General features: G+C 37.1%; 1 protein-coding gene across 1 annotated transcript in view; it reads left to right on the forward strand.

Moving 5' to 3' along the window:
• The window catches only part of commd10 (COMM domain containing 10), a 64,155-nt gene extending 61,892 nt beyond the window's left edge, over positions 1-2,263 (forward strand). Inside the window, exons 6-7 of the mRNA XM_024274587.2 lie at positions 1,693-1,752; positions 1,903-2,263. Of these exons, the coding sequence (XP_024130355.1) occupies positions 1,693-1,752; positions 1,903-1,941 (99 nt within the window). The 3' untranslated portion in view covers positions 1,942-2,263. The remainder of the gene's footprint in view (positions 1-1,692; positions 1,753-1,902) is intronic.
• Positions 2,264-17,023: the final 14,760 nt, after the last annotated feature.

Here is a 17,023-nt window from a genome sequence, read left to right on the forward strand (position 1 = left end):
TGACAAGTTATGATTATGGAAAGAAATGACCGCAATGCACAAGTCCGCCAGTAGGGGAAGCAAAGGAAAAGAAATTCCGGCATAACAAGAGATCAAGAAATAAACATCATTTCTTTGCAAGGTCGTGCCACATTTGGGTAAGCTGCAGTTAGGCTCCTTACTAGCATCAGTTGTGTAATAATAAAAGCTCTAGTAATAATAAGTGATTAGGCTACTAGGTTGTTTGAGGGATTTTTTCCAACTGAGAAAAAAACAGAATAAAGGTACAAATAACAAGTTGTCCTAGGTTATTTTAATATTACGTTCCTCGTCCAGCTCACTTGAAATCAAGCAGGTTGATTGTGGCCCCTGAGCCAAAATGAGTTCAACACCCCTGCTCTAAACTATACAGCTTCATAGCTCCAACGTTGCAAACTGTTATTTTGCTATACTAACATTAGCTTAGGGTTGTTAGGGGTTGTAAGCTAACTGGGATTTTAATATAGCCTTACTTCTGCGCCAACAGCCCCGCCTACAACCCTGAAGCAAATTTCTAATGAGCTCCTGCTGCTCTGTAGAAAAAAAATTACAATTTTCTAATTTTGGCTAAAAACAGTATAATCATATTAAAAGATCACTGGAAAGGCTTTTACAACAGAAAAAAATATATACTTGTAGTGGGACTTTAACAGTTTGAAATTATAAAGTTAGAAAATCCATAAGCTCTGATTTTTCTTGTTATTAACTTGTGTAAAAAACTGATGCAAGTAGAAAACAATTGTGACGGACGAATGGAGCTTTAATGTTTTTGTGGTCAAATTTGGAAGTTGTTCCCTCCAGGCGAAAGAGGAGAGGAACCATCTGGCTTTTTGTCATCACTCTGGTTTTGGGGGAAACATATGCTGTAATTTGGAAATCTTTTAAGAAAAATAGCTTGATCATTGCGAAAACAATGCCAAACCACATTCTTGACATACTTGAACAGCATCATCCCATCTGTAGAGGAGTGCGGCGGTTCAAGTGGCAACAGCATCACCTGTCATCCTCTGAATATATTAGTGACACAAATGAGGCGTTGCACTTTTAAGTTGCTGTGCTCTCAATGTGAAAAACTGGGAAAATATCTCACTTTAATGTCAGATTTTGATTTTAGAATATCAAACCTGTCTTAAAAACTTGTATGCTGCTTTTTTTCTATTTGTTTGTGCAGGAAACAAATAGAAAAGATAAGATTCATAACACAAAACAAGCTTTAGCTACTTTCTTTAGTCTGTCTTCAATATATATTACTGCTAATTTCAATATTTTTTATTTATTTATATATTTTCAAAAGCAGCTGAAGATTTCTGAGAAAAGGGGGCGTCAAATGAAGTACAAAAAAAAACATGGAAGTAAAGCAGAGCGGAGAAGAAACGGGGGCTTGCTTTCCACAAGTTGCTGCACAGTGACGTTTGCTTCAGTTTATTTTTAAGCACTCTGATGGATAAGACTTGGGGATGGTACATGCTGTTCGGAGCACAGTAATAATTAATGAAGGATTTTATGAAAAAGCACAAGAAGCCAACTCAGCAAGTTTCAGTTATGACCCTTTTGCTGGAGCTCTTATCTGTATCTTTTAATCTGCTCTGTTGTTGTCATACACCTGCATCCTAGTTTTGTTTAGTTTTTTTATTTAATCTTTCTCTTTGTTTCTTTTTGTCTTTGTGTTAACAGGCTCAGGAGAATGTCTTTGTTGAGTTTAACCACGAGGAGCTGCTTGAGTTCTACAACAAGGTCTGTTTTTGTCTTGTATGTTAGCTTATATTTTGACATATTTATATCTCCACTTGTATGCTCCATGCTTATTTATTTTTCATATCTTTCTGAATCTCCCATCCCCTCTAAATGATTCTCAAAAATGTTCTCCTTTTTGTTTTCTTTCAGCTTGAAATAGTGCAAGGACAGTTGGATTCCCTAACTTGATGCCTGGTACTTTATGTGCAGCCGCACTCAGACAAACACAGTTATTAGCGCGACGCTGGCTGCTCTGTCAGTTGTTAAAAGTTGAGCAAATCCTGTTTTGTCTTTGATTTATTGAGAGGTTTATCAAACACAACAGAGGGAGTTGTTTCAGAGTTGTTTGCAGCTTCCCTTTGTATCAGTATGAATTACCCTTAAACAAGCTTCTTTGTGGCATTTTTAATAACCTATGTATTACTTCCAATAACAAAATGTGCTAATATCTAATAATGACCAATGCATGTAACTTGATACAGAACAAAACAGTTATGTAACTGGGGCTGCATCGCTATTAAATTTTTCAGTGATAATGAAACCCGTTCAGGCTGTTGTTGTTTAGTTAAGCCTCATTATTTCTAATTAGAACCAACCTGGACCTGGTGCTTCAGCAGATGGGAGTTCTGGGATGCTCAGCGGATCTTCTTGTGTGTTTGTGTGCTGATGGACTCACACTGTATCCTTGTTTGTGGTTCTATCCACGAACAAGGACATATTGACATCAGCAGTGTTGGTAAAGAGGAAGAAGGTGAATCTCTGTGTATCTGCCAGCTGACATATTGTCATAAACACACGCCGGATCATCATTCAGTAAAGGGATTATTAGCTTGAATGTAGGAAATGAAAGAAAAGATTATTTTGGAGTCAGATACTTTCAAGGATCTTAGATTAGAAGTTTTTTTTCAGCCCATTGCTTAATTTGTGACTAAATTAAGCTTACAATTTCATTTGTGAGTATTTCTTTATTCAAATCGTGAATCAAAAGCAAATTATAAAATCAGTTGGTAGACTAAAATCTACCCACTCCACTCCATTCTGATCCATCCACTTGCAGAAAAATACGTTTTTGTTTTCCTCGTCTGAGTTGGCGTCTGGATCAAAACTATACAACTGAATAGCCCCAATATTCCTTGATGTTTTTGTTGCATCTGTAATGTTAAATTGGGGGTGTGAGGGGCTGTAAGCGAGTGGGAGAGATTGCAAATGGAAAGCTCTCAGCAATAGTGGTAAATTTCTAATCATCTTAACGAAAAGACCAATTTTAACACTTTAAAAATATATTGAAATATTATTAAAGTGTTTTTTAAGCAAAAAATAATGAAGAGACTTGTCTATCAGAATGAAAAAAAACATGCGTTTAAATTTAAAATCTGATGAGTCAGTTAAGTAAATGATTCACCAGGATGAGGGTAGATGGTGCAGCTGCTAACTCACTCTATAACTGTCCCACTTTTTTTCCCACTGGCTCCTTTCCTTTAAATGTTTTTCCATCTGTAATGGCTTTAACAGTTTACCCCATTTAGCCTGAAAAGTCATCAGGTCACTCTGAAAAAAGTCACATTTCCAAAGCCGCTCTGTCTGACCTCTAGCTGTTAGACACTCTTCCACTTCATTCTTTTGTTCTAGTTTTTCCCCAACAATGATGGATATTAGTTGATAAAGTAAATAATATTTAGTTAGCATAATGTATTTGATATAATTCCATTAAATCAAGTTATCTGCAGCTTTCTTAAAAAACTTTTTCAATGTTAAGTTTAAAAAAAAAGTTGAAACTCTTTTAATCTTGTCATAAACTTCATCTTGCTCCACTTTAATTAATAACCAAATTATTATGTCGTAGATGTCCTTATATAGACTGCCATTTTTTTGTTGCATTTTTTCCTCATTTTTTTGCCACCATGTGAGACCGCCTGCAGCCAGAGGGAGCACCTTGTTCCACAGCATGTGAACAGATGGCAGGGCCAGGCAGAGATTGCTCCCTTAAAAAAAAGCTCACAGAAAAAGAATCTCACACGTCAACACTCACACTGAGACCCAGCAGCACCGAGCAGACACAGTCCCAACACGAGCGTCACGTCTGGTGAGCTCTGTCCCCGCATGTCACCTGTCTAAGCTGTTGGGTTTGTGCTATGAAACAGGCCTGTTTTTGTTTGGACTCAACACAAAGGCTGGTGATTGTGTAGCAGTTTGTTGGGGTGTTGGTTTTGGTTCTGTACTACATGTGTAGTGGGCTTACCTTAATGTTTGGCTGCGAGCGACAAAGCTGGACTACACATACCAGACACCAGGTATTGATTTTTGACAAATCAAGTTCAATACACAAAATATATTAATCTTTATGTACTGTCAACTTGTTTTTTGCTACAGTGTAGGATAAGTAAAATATGTCATTTATCTCTACATTTGAAATATCACCAATATCTAATTTGACCCTATTTTGTTGCTACCTTTTTCAAAATGAAAGCCTTTATTCCTCTGGCTTTGGGGCATGGTGACTTTTGGATTGTGCTGGGCTTGTCTTTGGAGGATTTTGTTTTTTTTTGTTTGTTTTTTTTAAACAGAGCGCTACTGTTTCTAAGGGAAAAAAAAAGAACTTTACATGTGCTTGAATGTACAAAGGAAGTCCCTTATGTTTTAGTCACAACTGCTCTTGTGGGTGGATGTGGGCAAAAAAGAGCAAAGAGCAAGCCCGTACGGGCGACACAGGTGGCCCACACAGAAAAATAAGATTATAAACCACTTAGTGAGCCCGTAGAGCCAAAATGTTTATGTATGCCGCAACCGACGGGTCATAGCGAACACCTAAATAACACGTAAGGGGAGGTAAGTCGCATGTCATACAGATGTGTTTAATCCCCCTCGAGCTCTGCAATCTGCACAGGGAGCCAATTAGTGGTGTTTTAGAGATAGGTGCATGCTCTTTGTGGGCAGTCTGACCGTTAGAAATGAGGAAATTGGACAATCAGAGTGTAGTTTGTGTTCATTCTACTAGAGTTTGATAGACCCTTTGGAATCCCCTGTTCATGTGTGTGTAGGATTTGCCCATGTTCAGTAAGGAGCCAGTACTGGCACCTTACTAATGTGGCCTAAGAGCACCGTAGGACACCGCCACCCATACATCATAAGTGTCCTCACAAATACCTAACGATACACTTACCACACACACGACAATGGTACACTCCATTTTTATGACCTCCTTTAGCCTCTGAAGACCTGGTGTTCACATGCGTGGACATCACATTTTGGGTTATTTTACCATAGCTGTTAATTCTTTGGCTACATGTGTAGAGAGTTAACTCAAATAATAGCTCAGGTCTTAAGAGGTTAACTTGGCCGCACGAGCCTCAAGGGAACTACAAAAAACACCTATGCACCCCCTAAGATATAGCCTCTCCTATTTACGACCCTTCAAGAACCTACAGCACCCATGTAGGTAAACCCCCATACAGGCCTACGTGATTAAGACTCAAGATTAGTAAAATTAATACATTATTTTCTACAATAGTTGTAGAAATGCTACTAATTATCTAAATATTTAAATACATACGTATCAATAAGCTGTGCTTGTGCTTTTGAACACAGTTAAGTGCATCTTAACTTCGGACAGCAGATGACCACACGAGTATCTTGAAAAAGAACAACCGTGTGATGAGCAACAATCCTTACAGCGGCCGAGGAAGCTGAAATCACCTAATGTCGTGACCCAACCGCGGAGTCACATTAAAGCCATGCAGTGTCAAGATCAATCTGGTTTTTCCTGCTGCCCTCTCCTATGTGCTTAGTAAAATATTTAGCACATCCTCACTCACAGATGATGGAGCAACAACACTGGAAAATCTGACCCACTTTTCAATGTGGCTATGATCAACTACCACGGTTTAAGTCTGTTTTCATTTAGATCTTTGCTTCCAGGTCACATACAGTTCAACCCACACAAAACATCAAACATGCATTTAAATTACAGTCTGTCAATTAATCTATATACACATGAGTTTCAGGTAAATGTCAATGTGTAAGGAGGACATGAACAAAACTGCCTGATCCCTTGATCCAACTCGCAGAGGAGCTAAATCTGTCCTTTTGCATATTAATACTTGAAAAAAGGTATTTTTTTTAAATGCTAAAAATAAAAAATAACCAAATCTAGTTACCTACTATGGAGTAGTCCACTTAGTATTTTTATCTTAAATGATACCTTTCATTTTAATAATTAAATCATGTTACACTGATTAAAGGAAAAATCTCTAATATGGGAGAAATAATTTGTTTTTCTGAGGTAGACCATTCAGATACTTTCAATTAAACTAAAAAAAAGAGCTTTCATCTTGTAAAATTGATGCCATAAACTCACCAACCAAACAGATCTTTAGTTCTTTTAAAAGCCTTCCTGGTTTGCATAAAACTAATCCAGGGAAATAGTTTGAGATCTGAGAACAAACATTAAAGATTTCCACTTTTTAAAAAAGTTTTTAAAGTTGTTTTATTAGAACTCAATTAAATTGATGTTTCTAAAAGTGCATTTTCTGAGGCGTGTGGAGGTAAGGAGCAGAAAAATAAAAACAACTTCATAAGCTGAACTGTAACATATTGTGTCCTGAGGGTATAATAGATTGGAAGCATTTTCAGACACTGTACACCACTTTACTGCTGATAAGTGAGTTTAGCAGCAAATGACATGTCACTATTTTTCTCCCTAAAACACATCAGAGGTTGTAAGTGCTTTTTTATAAATGTCCCCATTGCTTTTGTTAATCTCTGAGGCATGAAGCTAACAGCCTTCTGTGTTGTAGAACAGATAAAGGGCTTTTTGAAAGGACAATTTTAGGTTTTAGAATTAAACTGAGATTTACTTTATTTTATTGATAGAATGTGCTGAACCAATGAAAAATGGATTCTGCTTTGATTGAAAACTTATGAACCAAGGTTGTATTCAGACATTTGGTTACTTGTCACCAAATTGGCAAGTAAAAAGTGTTGTACCTGACCTTGATGCAGATATTAAAATTGGTCAGCTAAATGTAGTCTGAATAAGTGAACTATCCCGACAAGGATTGCTTCATATCGACCTTGTAATTCCAGGCCAATGTCTAAAGAGATCTTTATCCACGTGGTTTTGTTTTCAAGCTTTAGTTTGAAACAGAAATCTCTAGTAGATGGTCCTAACCAACAGGCTTTTCCAGTCTGAATCCACCCGTCAAGAGATTGTTTTGCTCCTTCCTGACATAATAATGTAGATTTTCTTAATGATGGTTTGCAAACAGAATAAAACAGGATCTTTGTTGTGCAACATTTATTGTATTTTTAGTTTCTCTCATTTTTTTTAAATTTCACTCAATTCCATTCCTGTTTTCCACTATTTATCCATTTTTTCAATACCGTGGTTCTCATATGTGGATTAAATTACCTGAGGATCTGAGCGTTAAGAGATTTTTAAATGAAAATGACAGACTTATCTTTTTAACTTAGCATTTACATAACTAATTTAATTAACTTTTCTGTTAGGATTTTATGGATTTTCATGGTTTATCATTTGTAGATTTTTAATTTTTCAAGGTTTTAGTCTATACAGTTCCTTTTCAAACCATTATCTAGTGTTTTTTATTCCGTTTATTATTACTCTTTTGATTAATGTTATTTTTAGCCTATGATATTTTATGACCTTTTATTGTTTTAACCTACAACATGTTTATATATGTATTTTATGTCTTGGATTCTCCTATGTTGTTGAAAGGTGCTCTACAAATGAAGTGATTGATTCTTCACTTTCCCTTAATTTGGCTGGATATCTGTCTTATGACCATAATACATAATACAAATCATTTTGTATTAAAGAAATACACATTTTTCTTGTTCTGGCTTTTGCTGTGAGAGAAAAATAAAAAGTAATGAAGGTAAATCCAATCTTATAACAAAATATCAGCACTGATGGATTTTTTAAAATTATTATTACCCCAGTTTTGATTAAATTAGCCATCATAAAAATAAAGAAACACTTTTTTTGCTCATAGATATGTTTAACTTCCTTGAGGTAAAATTGAAAACAAGTTATTTCATTTGTAACTAATTAGAGTAATTCAACTTTTCAACTTAACATCTTCAAATGTGCAGAAAAGGGAAGATGTGATATTAGCCGATTTTGTTAAGAAGCATTAATAATTTTGTTTAGCAGAAACTATGTGAACCAGTACAGGAAAATCTAAAATGCTAACAAAACTATGAACTTTTATTTAAAGGGCATTAATTTAATCCTTGTATCACCTTACCTTTTTAAAGCGTTTGTGAATGATTTTTGTTTTGCAACTGTGTGACAAATAGTTTATTTAACACACACACAGGCCATTATATACTACCATTAAGATTTAATCCTGTTATTGATGTTGTAGTCTTGTTATTACAAAGATACCCATTGAGAAACCTTTTTAAAAGTCGCCTAATTCCATTAATTAAATTACTTGTTAATGCTTCCATTAAAGCAATATTGTCTTCATTAAAACACTAATACAGCTTCCTGATGAACAAATCTAATAGAATATCCAAGCAGGTTCTGCTCTCTTAGATATCACCCACCAGAAACCAACTGATGTTACATTTCTGACTAAAAGAGATAACTTTAAATAAAAAAAATTGTGATATTACTTGCACAAAACATCTTTTTTTGTCTGTACTAATCACAACCTGAACCACATCATATATTTATTGTTTGCTTTCTTCAGAAATTACTTTTCTACTCTGAATTCTAACAGGTTACTCCGTATAAAAGCAAATGTTTCCTTTCTTTAAAATGTATTCTTTCTGTTCTTATACCACTCTCTCGATTATTAATTACCCTTTTGGATTTTGCATGACTGTTGGTCAGGAAAAAAAAGATCTCTTTGCCTCCTGTTTATACACAGTTTGTTGAATTCCAATTTTTATTAAATGAACCTTTTTACCTTGTAGTGGTGCTTCTCACGTTTTTAAACATCTCTTTAGGAAAGTCATCTACTCCCCCAGATTTGGGCTGACCCAGCAGCACAGGTGTGGACTCCAGTCACATGACTTGGACTCGAGTCATGAATTTGAAGACTTTAGACTTGAGTTGGACTTCAACAGCAGTAACTCATGATTTGACTTGGACTTTAACAACAATCTGTGAATACTATTACTGTGTTGTTGAAAAGGATTTGTGACTGGTTAGGCCTTGACTTGAGACTCGACTTGGATACCCTTGCTTTTTACTCAGGACTTGAGGACAAAGACTTGAGACTTACTTGTGACTCACAAAACAATGACTTGGTCCCACCTCTACCCAGCAATCCTCAGTTCTTGCATTTTGGCAGAATTAGTTACATTCAAAAACTATAAATCACAGCTTCTAAATCCATGTTTTTCTTGCTCCTGTTACATGTGGTAGAATATATTGTACTGAGCAGTTTGTTTTTTCAAACACATGAACAAATAGCTTCAGTATGCTAACATTCTGATGCTTTATTAGCTTCAGTTCTCCCATCATTCGGCTTTATTTCTTTGCCAGCCGTCCTCTAGCTCAGGTTCTCTGATTTGCTTCCCGCCTCACAGGGTGCTGTTTCCCTCATTCATGATAGTGAAATGAAAATGAACTGGATGATTGAGGCTGGAAGCTGGATTGAGATCTGTCACAGTTGGCAGTGAGCTACCTTCATTTCCCTGCCAAAGCTGCGCTTATGTCTTGTGGGTACGTCAGCGCTGGCAGCTGCAGATCAGAAACTTCTCAATGGTTTCCATAAACTCAATGGGTTTCTGTGCATCAAGATTTCAGAAAGTAGTCAGTGGAGACAACATTCATTTGATCTGTGTAATTTAAAAACTTTGATGAAACTGTTGTTTTTAAAGGAAAAAATGTCCTAATTACTTAGTTCAAAAATAAGTTACATCCATGTCTTGGTTGCTATGGTAACGACGCAAACAGAACTTTATTAATGATCAATTATTAAATTAATTTGACAACTGGATTAGAAATAATTCAACATTGGAAGTTACTTTACATGTTTTATTAACGTTTGTTTTTGATATCCATACACTTACAAGAACTAGATTTAAAAAAAATAAGTATTTTATTTACCGAACTATTATAGAACATATACTAATTATAAAACTGAGCTTCTCTTTTTGGTTTTACTTTCCGCTTCATCTCATTTTCTGTCTGTACTTTTGACATGCTAAGAGAACTTTCAGGAAACGTGTAACCAGAAGCTATGACACGGCAGAGCCTCTCCACTCTTTTGTGTAGGGCAGGGTCCATGTGATGTGACCAGAACTGCAACCTATAAATTATAAAGTGCAGATTTTTTCTTCCAGGGACAATGTATTTTTAACCTGAAACCCAGAAGAGGGAGAGCAGGGTAGAATATTGAAGGGACTGTGGGAAAATGAGGAATCTGCAGCCACGTCAGTTGTGCTCCGCTTACACGTCATCATGTAGCATTAAGCTTAATATGAACGTGAAACCAAGCACCATCTGAATGTTCATTTCATTATATAATACGACAGAACAGAATTTGGCTGCAATGGTTTAAAACTTTGCTGCATCTGTTTTACGACCAGGCCAAACAAAAAGTGAACTGAAGTGATGCTGACGTGACTTTCTGCTCAGGTACCAAAGCAAGTGCTGCTTTATTCATGAGTCCACCTTCCTCCTTGTGGAAAGCAGATGAAGCCGGATCTCTTTTAATGCAAGTTCCTGTCCTCCTCTCGACCCTTCCTACTTTATCAAAGTCTGAACTCCTCCTTGCTACGACCAGGACGTCTTCCTCAGACTCTCCTTCTCTTCTGCTTTCATGCTCTGCCTTGCTGGCTGCACAGTTGGCAAGACAAATAGCCGCTCATTCAGCTCGGGCCTCTTTGGACTACTGGCCTTGGTGGCAACTCTGGGCACCCGGCCCATTCTGGCTGGGTGGAGTCTGGTTCCCATTATGGAGCCAATCAGAACCTGTCGGGCCTTACTCATGGTGCACATCGTTTGCTCCCCCCAACATTACTTGAGTGAGTCATCTTTTCATCTTGCTGCCAGCCACAACGCTTAGCCAGATGGGCAGATTTTCCAATAAACAAGTTGCTGTTTTGATCTTGCGCACGAGTTTATAAAAGTCAACCTTGGCGCATGCAAAAAGCACCTGGTCCAAAATAAGGGAAGTTTGCTGCTGATGCTTCACTGGACATGTTTACTTTCCACCGCTTTGATGTATCATTTAGCATTTACTGTTTGATCAAGTTAGCTCCACACTGGGAGTCTGAATAAATCTGAAAGTAAAACCTTCATACAACAACCCACCAGAAAGTCACATCATTTCAACAAAGTAGAAATTAGATTTTACAATTTTACCTTTTTTCTATTAGCATTTAATAGTTTGTTAGTTGTTGGGTCAATGAAGAACTGCATATTTAAAATAAATTTGCATTGCAAAAAAGAGGATTAACTTATATATACAGGGATCATCTAATAACATGTGCACACATAACACATGACAGGAACCTGCATGAATACTTGAACAGGAAGCTGCAATCGGAGGATGCAAACAAATGCACAAACATGCACACTGGAAAATGTGTTTACTCTTTGGTTTTGCATTTTTAATATTTCTAACTATTTTGTATTCACACATTGACTTACTGCTTAATACTGAATTAGAGACATTTCTTGAGACTTGCCAATGATTTAAAAATAATTATAATTTAATAATATGTCTGAAAAACTTCCATAGCAATGTGTTGGGAATTATTAGACTTTAAGTGTTGTTTAATAGCAGACTTGCAGTTGAAATTTTGTCAGTTTTGTTGTTTTAGTAAAGTTTTTTCTAATACTTCTACATTTTAGTTCCTAAACATTTTTAGGAGGTTAAATTTACCTCAGAAACTGTTGGAAGGTTTATTTCTTCCTTTAACTTTTGATGTAGCTGGAACTGTTGTAGCTTCCATCCTTCCTTTTGTTCATTTTTGGTGTTGGTTTAATGTCAAGTAATTCTTTTATTCCATTCTATCTAGATTTATATGTATAATTGGATTAGGGGTGTGAACAGAAGAAAAAAAAACGTTTTGATATACATGTTTATGTCGTTGCTCAGTTCTTGAGAGACAACAAGACAAAAGGACAAACAGAAGAAAACTAAACAAGTATTGTTTGCTTGGAAATGCTGCCTGGTGTCAAACAAAGATTTCAAAGCAGCAATGAGTTTAGTAAAAATATGTCTGAACCACAAGACACTTTGAACAATGAGTTGTTGTCAGATGAGAGAAGTTGGGCCGATATCATGTTATTCTAATGCTTTCAGAGTGAAATACATCCAGTAGAATGATCATATATTACCTTTGGCACACTAAAGAAAGATTTCTTTATGAAAGTTGTTTTTATAAGCTCATTTTCCTACTCAGAATTAAGATCCCTCAATCTCCTCCTTTCTCTACATTTAATGACAACAACAACCTAGAGCTCGCCTCGGCAGCTAGCCGTTAACGTCTTTGTAGATTGAATGCGAAAGGAACCACTTCTTCTTTGAGTCGATGCTCTTCTTGGAAGGGGCTGTTCTCCCACGTTTATGTGCATGAAGGTGGGGCCAAGTGATTCTCTGGGATTGGGAGGGGCTGGTGCTCAGAGAACAAGTTTTTAGAGGAATGCTCATAGATGCGTGAATGGAGTAAAATACTGCTTTGGGGGTGTTTTTGACCAATTACAAGCTCAGAAAACTTGATTTTGCAGGATAAGCCACTACATCAAAAATTGACAGAAAATGGCCATTATTGTGTTTTAATTAAGATGGTCTTTAACCCTTTTGATATCCTAGACATTAAAAGTGGGGTAATCTGAACACTGATTTTTTTTTTTTCAAGGATTTATTTTTATCTTTACTGGTGTCCAGATACAAAATCTTGTCCACCATTAGCTGCGTTTCCATTACACTTTTGCGCAAAACTTTTTCGAAATTTCTAGAATTTCGATAAAACAATGTTTCGAAAAAACAGCGTTTCCATTAAATCATGATTATGCGGAAAAACTCGAAGTAATTCCCGCGATAAGTCATTAAAAAAACATGACGACGGATATAAACACTATTTTCATGTGCAGTAGATTCATTCACATTTCTGCCACGGAGCTAGCTCTCATCCTTCCCATTCAGAGAAGACGTCTACGTCTGATCCGAGCCTTGGAGCGGCAGGCTCCTTAAACGTGGGAGCGACGTAGAGTCAAACAGTTTTGGGGAATCGTGGTTGAAGAATTCACCGAAGAGCCGTGGATTCAGCATTTTCGCATGACACGCTCAACTTTTGATGAGCTGTGCGGTGCCCAAGGCAGCCAGTTGCTGTGAAAAAGCGCATTTGACCAGCTTTTCCTGCTTCCTGTCCGAAACGCCATATCCGGTTAATGGTCACGTGACTCGTTTGTTTCGAAAAAAGTGTTTCCATTACAGTTTTTCGAAAAACTACTGTTTCGATACGGCCCAAATACCACCTCCTCTAAGCGCAAAAACTTTATTTCGAAAAAGGCGAGTTTTTTCGAAATTGTGGTGTTTCCATTAGGATAATTTAATATCGAAATTCCGTTTTTCGAAATTTCAGAGTTAATGGAAACACGACTATAGTCATGGGAGAGCTTACATGTCAATATGAAGATGGGGTCATCTGGACCCTATAAGAGAGCACGAGGGTTAAACATTTTGATTAAATCCACACACAAAAATATCCCAACATCAGTTTTTACGACATATAGATAGTATCAATTATAATCCGTTGGGTGATTTGCTAAGTATTTGCTCACAACAATGTTAGCTGTAAGATTCAAAAATACCGACATGAGTGTTAAAACACACCTCATTTACTTACTGTCTCACATTTGACTCACTTTTTTAGTGTGGTGAATTCTTTCAATACAGTCATTTAAAAAAACTAACAACAGATGAGTTATTCTCACAATAAAATTTTCAAAGTTAGCAACAACATTTTTCCCACCAAAAGTGGGATGTCATGGAAGCGGCCATTTTGAAATGAGCGGGAGAAGCCCTTCTACCATCACTAGTGGAATGGAAGGCCACTACAAAGTAGAGGACATGGACCAAGTTATATGCAATGGAGTTTCATAGAATTTTTGGATCTTGCTAATGAGATAAGGGTCTCAGAAATATAAATATGATACAAACCGTTATGTATGAGTTAAAGAATGAATATAAGAAAAGAAAAGTTCATTCTGATTGTAAAACTTGAAAAAATGTTCTGCTTTATAAGATCTGAGCTGAGAGTGGACATTAGCTAACAGGAGCAATATTTCTTTGTAAAGGTCAGCTGATGGTAATTTGAATATTTCCAGGGAATTCTCACATCTTTATCTTGCACCGCACATCACCGCCTCCTTTCTGTGGATGTTTGCTCTCTTCTGACTCGACACAAAGAGCTCGGGTTTTGAGCTGCGGTGTCGGTTGAAGACATCTCCACAGTCGGCGGGCCCCACCAAGACATGACGGCACCGTCTCTCCTACAGTTTTCTGTGGCTCTCCTTCACTCTTCTTTTCTGTTTCACTTGTTTGCTTGTGTCCTCAGAAGCGCCTCCACGTCTGCTCTGTCAATGCGTGTGACATCACCTCTGTTGTTTGTTCTTCCTTGTCCATTCTTCATCCATTCCTTGGTTCTCTTGGTTCTCTTTGTTCTCGGGGTGTACGGATACAGTGACAGCTTCCTCCCCCTCCTTTGTTTACAACTCTGCAAAATCAGTTTTAATTAGTGTTTTGATGGGATTCTGAGCCTAATGACAGACAACAGCCGATGGCTGTCATTTCTGTTTAGGGTAAAATGAAGTTGCAGGGCAACAAGTGGTGGCAGTAACACAAAGTCATTGTTTTCCAGCTGCTTTGTTGCCATTTATTGATGGGTAATTTTTGCAGCAGTTACGTTGCTGTTTTCAGAGCACGGTAAAGTGAGGCACGTGTGCCGCTCTGCCCTGCCATGAAGTCTGCAAGGTGGTGTGTAGTGTTTGTCTGCAGCGGCGGCGTGCTACATAAACAGCTCCAACACAGATGGTGCAGCATTCCTTTGCTGGTGGCAAAATCACAGACATCGTCATCCCATCTCTCTCTGTTGTATTTGTCTGTCAGTGTCATTGTTTGTCTTTCTGTGGTGTTCTCATTGTCTGTTGTGTTGTTTCGCTGGTGTGACTGTTCCCTTCTCCTGCTGGATTGTTTGTCACCTGCACTGTAAGTCAGACAATTTAGAGAAAGTTTCTGTTTCTGTTGTTGGAGTTTTAGGTTTTGCTGAAATACACCAAGCATACACTTTAAGTTTGGTGTGGTGATATTTCAGACAAATATAATCTAGCTGCACTAATTAGATTGGCTCTTTCTATATCAATTAAATGAGTTAAGGTCTTATTCTTTTATTGGTTTTGTGTCACATGGGAGCACATTCTCGCATTTGTTTTTTCTTCTGGTTTGTGCTTTTGTTTGGTTCTCCTCATTCTGTATTCTTATTACCTTGATGCATTAGCATCATGTTCATGTTCCTGATCCGCCTTCAACACTTTTGTGAGCAGGTTTCTTTTGCACTGCCTCGTCACAACGGAAAGTCTTGATTCAAAATCCCAGCAGAGTTTTTTTTCCCCAGTGAAAATCATATTTTTTATAGTTTTAAAATGTTTAAATTGTTTATTAGAAGCAAACACAAAAAAGGCAATTGGAAAAATCTTGTAACAGTATAACACGACAAGCTACAAGTTCCCTGCTCCACTCCATTCTGATGCAGACGAATAGATGTCATCGGGAATCTCTTCATACCAGGAGCCAACAGGAACATCGCCACAATACCCACCCAGCCCAGGACGGCGATGGGATCCACTTCTCAGCTGTGAGGCCGCAATGTTAGACCCCAACCGCCCCCACAAAGGGCGATGACAACCCCAGACTGAACCAACAGCCCCTGGCACAAAGTATCCCCAACAGGAAACACTGGGGCATAAAACCTTCAAGGAAAGATGTTAAAATGTAATTCATAAAATGTATGTAAAAGCATAAACAAAAAATAACATTAAATACAGAAAAATATTATATAATAAAACTAATAAGTAATTCATAAATAGGCATTTATGATTATCTAAAAGATAATAATTTTCAGGTATGTTCCTTGAAACATGTCTGGTAGTTAGAACAGAAATTCCTTATGTTGCAGTGATGGAGTGAAGACCTCTTCAGATGGTTTCTGCTTTAGCTTAAAGAGTGTTATAAGATAAATAAGATAAAAAACAAAAGATCTCTTAAAAGTGAGAGAATAAGAAGTGCTTTACAGATCCAGTGGAGACAGGTCGTCTGCAGAAACAAGGAAGCTGTTTCTTCCCTTTACAGAAACTAGTTCTTTCAGATTTATCTGGAGTGTTAAGAGTGTTAAGAATAGCAGCATCAAGCAGTTTTCTTCTGTGTTCATTCCAATGTGGCACGTCTGTCCTTACATCCTCAGATTCTTTCAGAAGTCTATCCCTGAGGAACCAGGGATATATAGTCAAAACTTTAGAGTTTGGTCCTTTCCTGCTTTCCTGGGGTTCTCCGAAAGTTTTGAAGATGCACTTTTCCTCTTCAGGAGCTTGCTGGTTCCCCTTATGAAGTATCTTTGAGCTACAAAAGATTAAAACATTTATTCAGAAGCTTGTCCTTCATTGGGCAATACCTTCTTCTTCTGCATTGTCAATGATGAATGAACAGAGAGAGGCAGAATGACGGCGGGTTGATGGGATTTTAATTAGTCATTCAAAAGCATCCAATTGGTCATGTTTAAAAAACAAACAAACAAATAACTATCTGTCCCACTGTGAGGTTTATCCAAGAGGTTAGTTTCACTGAGCATAACACACATCTGAAGATTTCATCTGAAGCTCTGGAAGTCCATTTGTTCCCACTTAACTCTGCAGCCTCTCAGAGGGATTTCTGTGTGCACAGCCAAAGCGTATAAACTAAGCATCCTATTTATGAAGGATGTGCACTTCTCCCAGATCAAATCAGAGTCAAGTTTCAAGCGTTACCAACTCTCCTGATGCATGTTGTTGTATATTTCAAAGCATTTGTTTGTCTGGGATTAATTTTTTTTTTTAAAGCCAGTTTTCTGCAATAGTTGTTTATTAGTGTAATCTTTATCTCTCTGGGAGAAGCAAAGTATTTAGTTTGCAAAATTTTTAGCTATGAAATAAAACAATTTTTGCATTTTAAAGGCTTTTTATCCCAAATACAGACCATTTTTGAGCCAAGACAACTTAAAGTTTAAACATTTTCAAGAAATACAAAATATT

Source organism: Oryzias melastigma, linkage group LG9 (genome assembly GCF_002922805.2).
Source record: "Oryzias melastigma strain HK-1 linkage group LG9, ASM292280v2, whole genome shotgun sequence".
Taxonomy (NCBI): domain Eukaryota; kingdom Metazoa; phylum Chordata; class Actinopteri; order Beloniformes; family Adrianichthyidae; genus Oryzias; species Oryzias melastigma.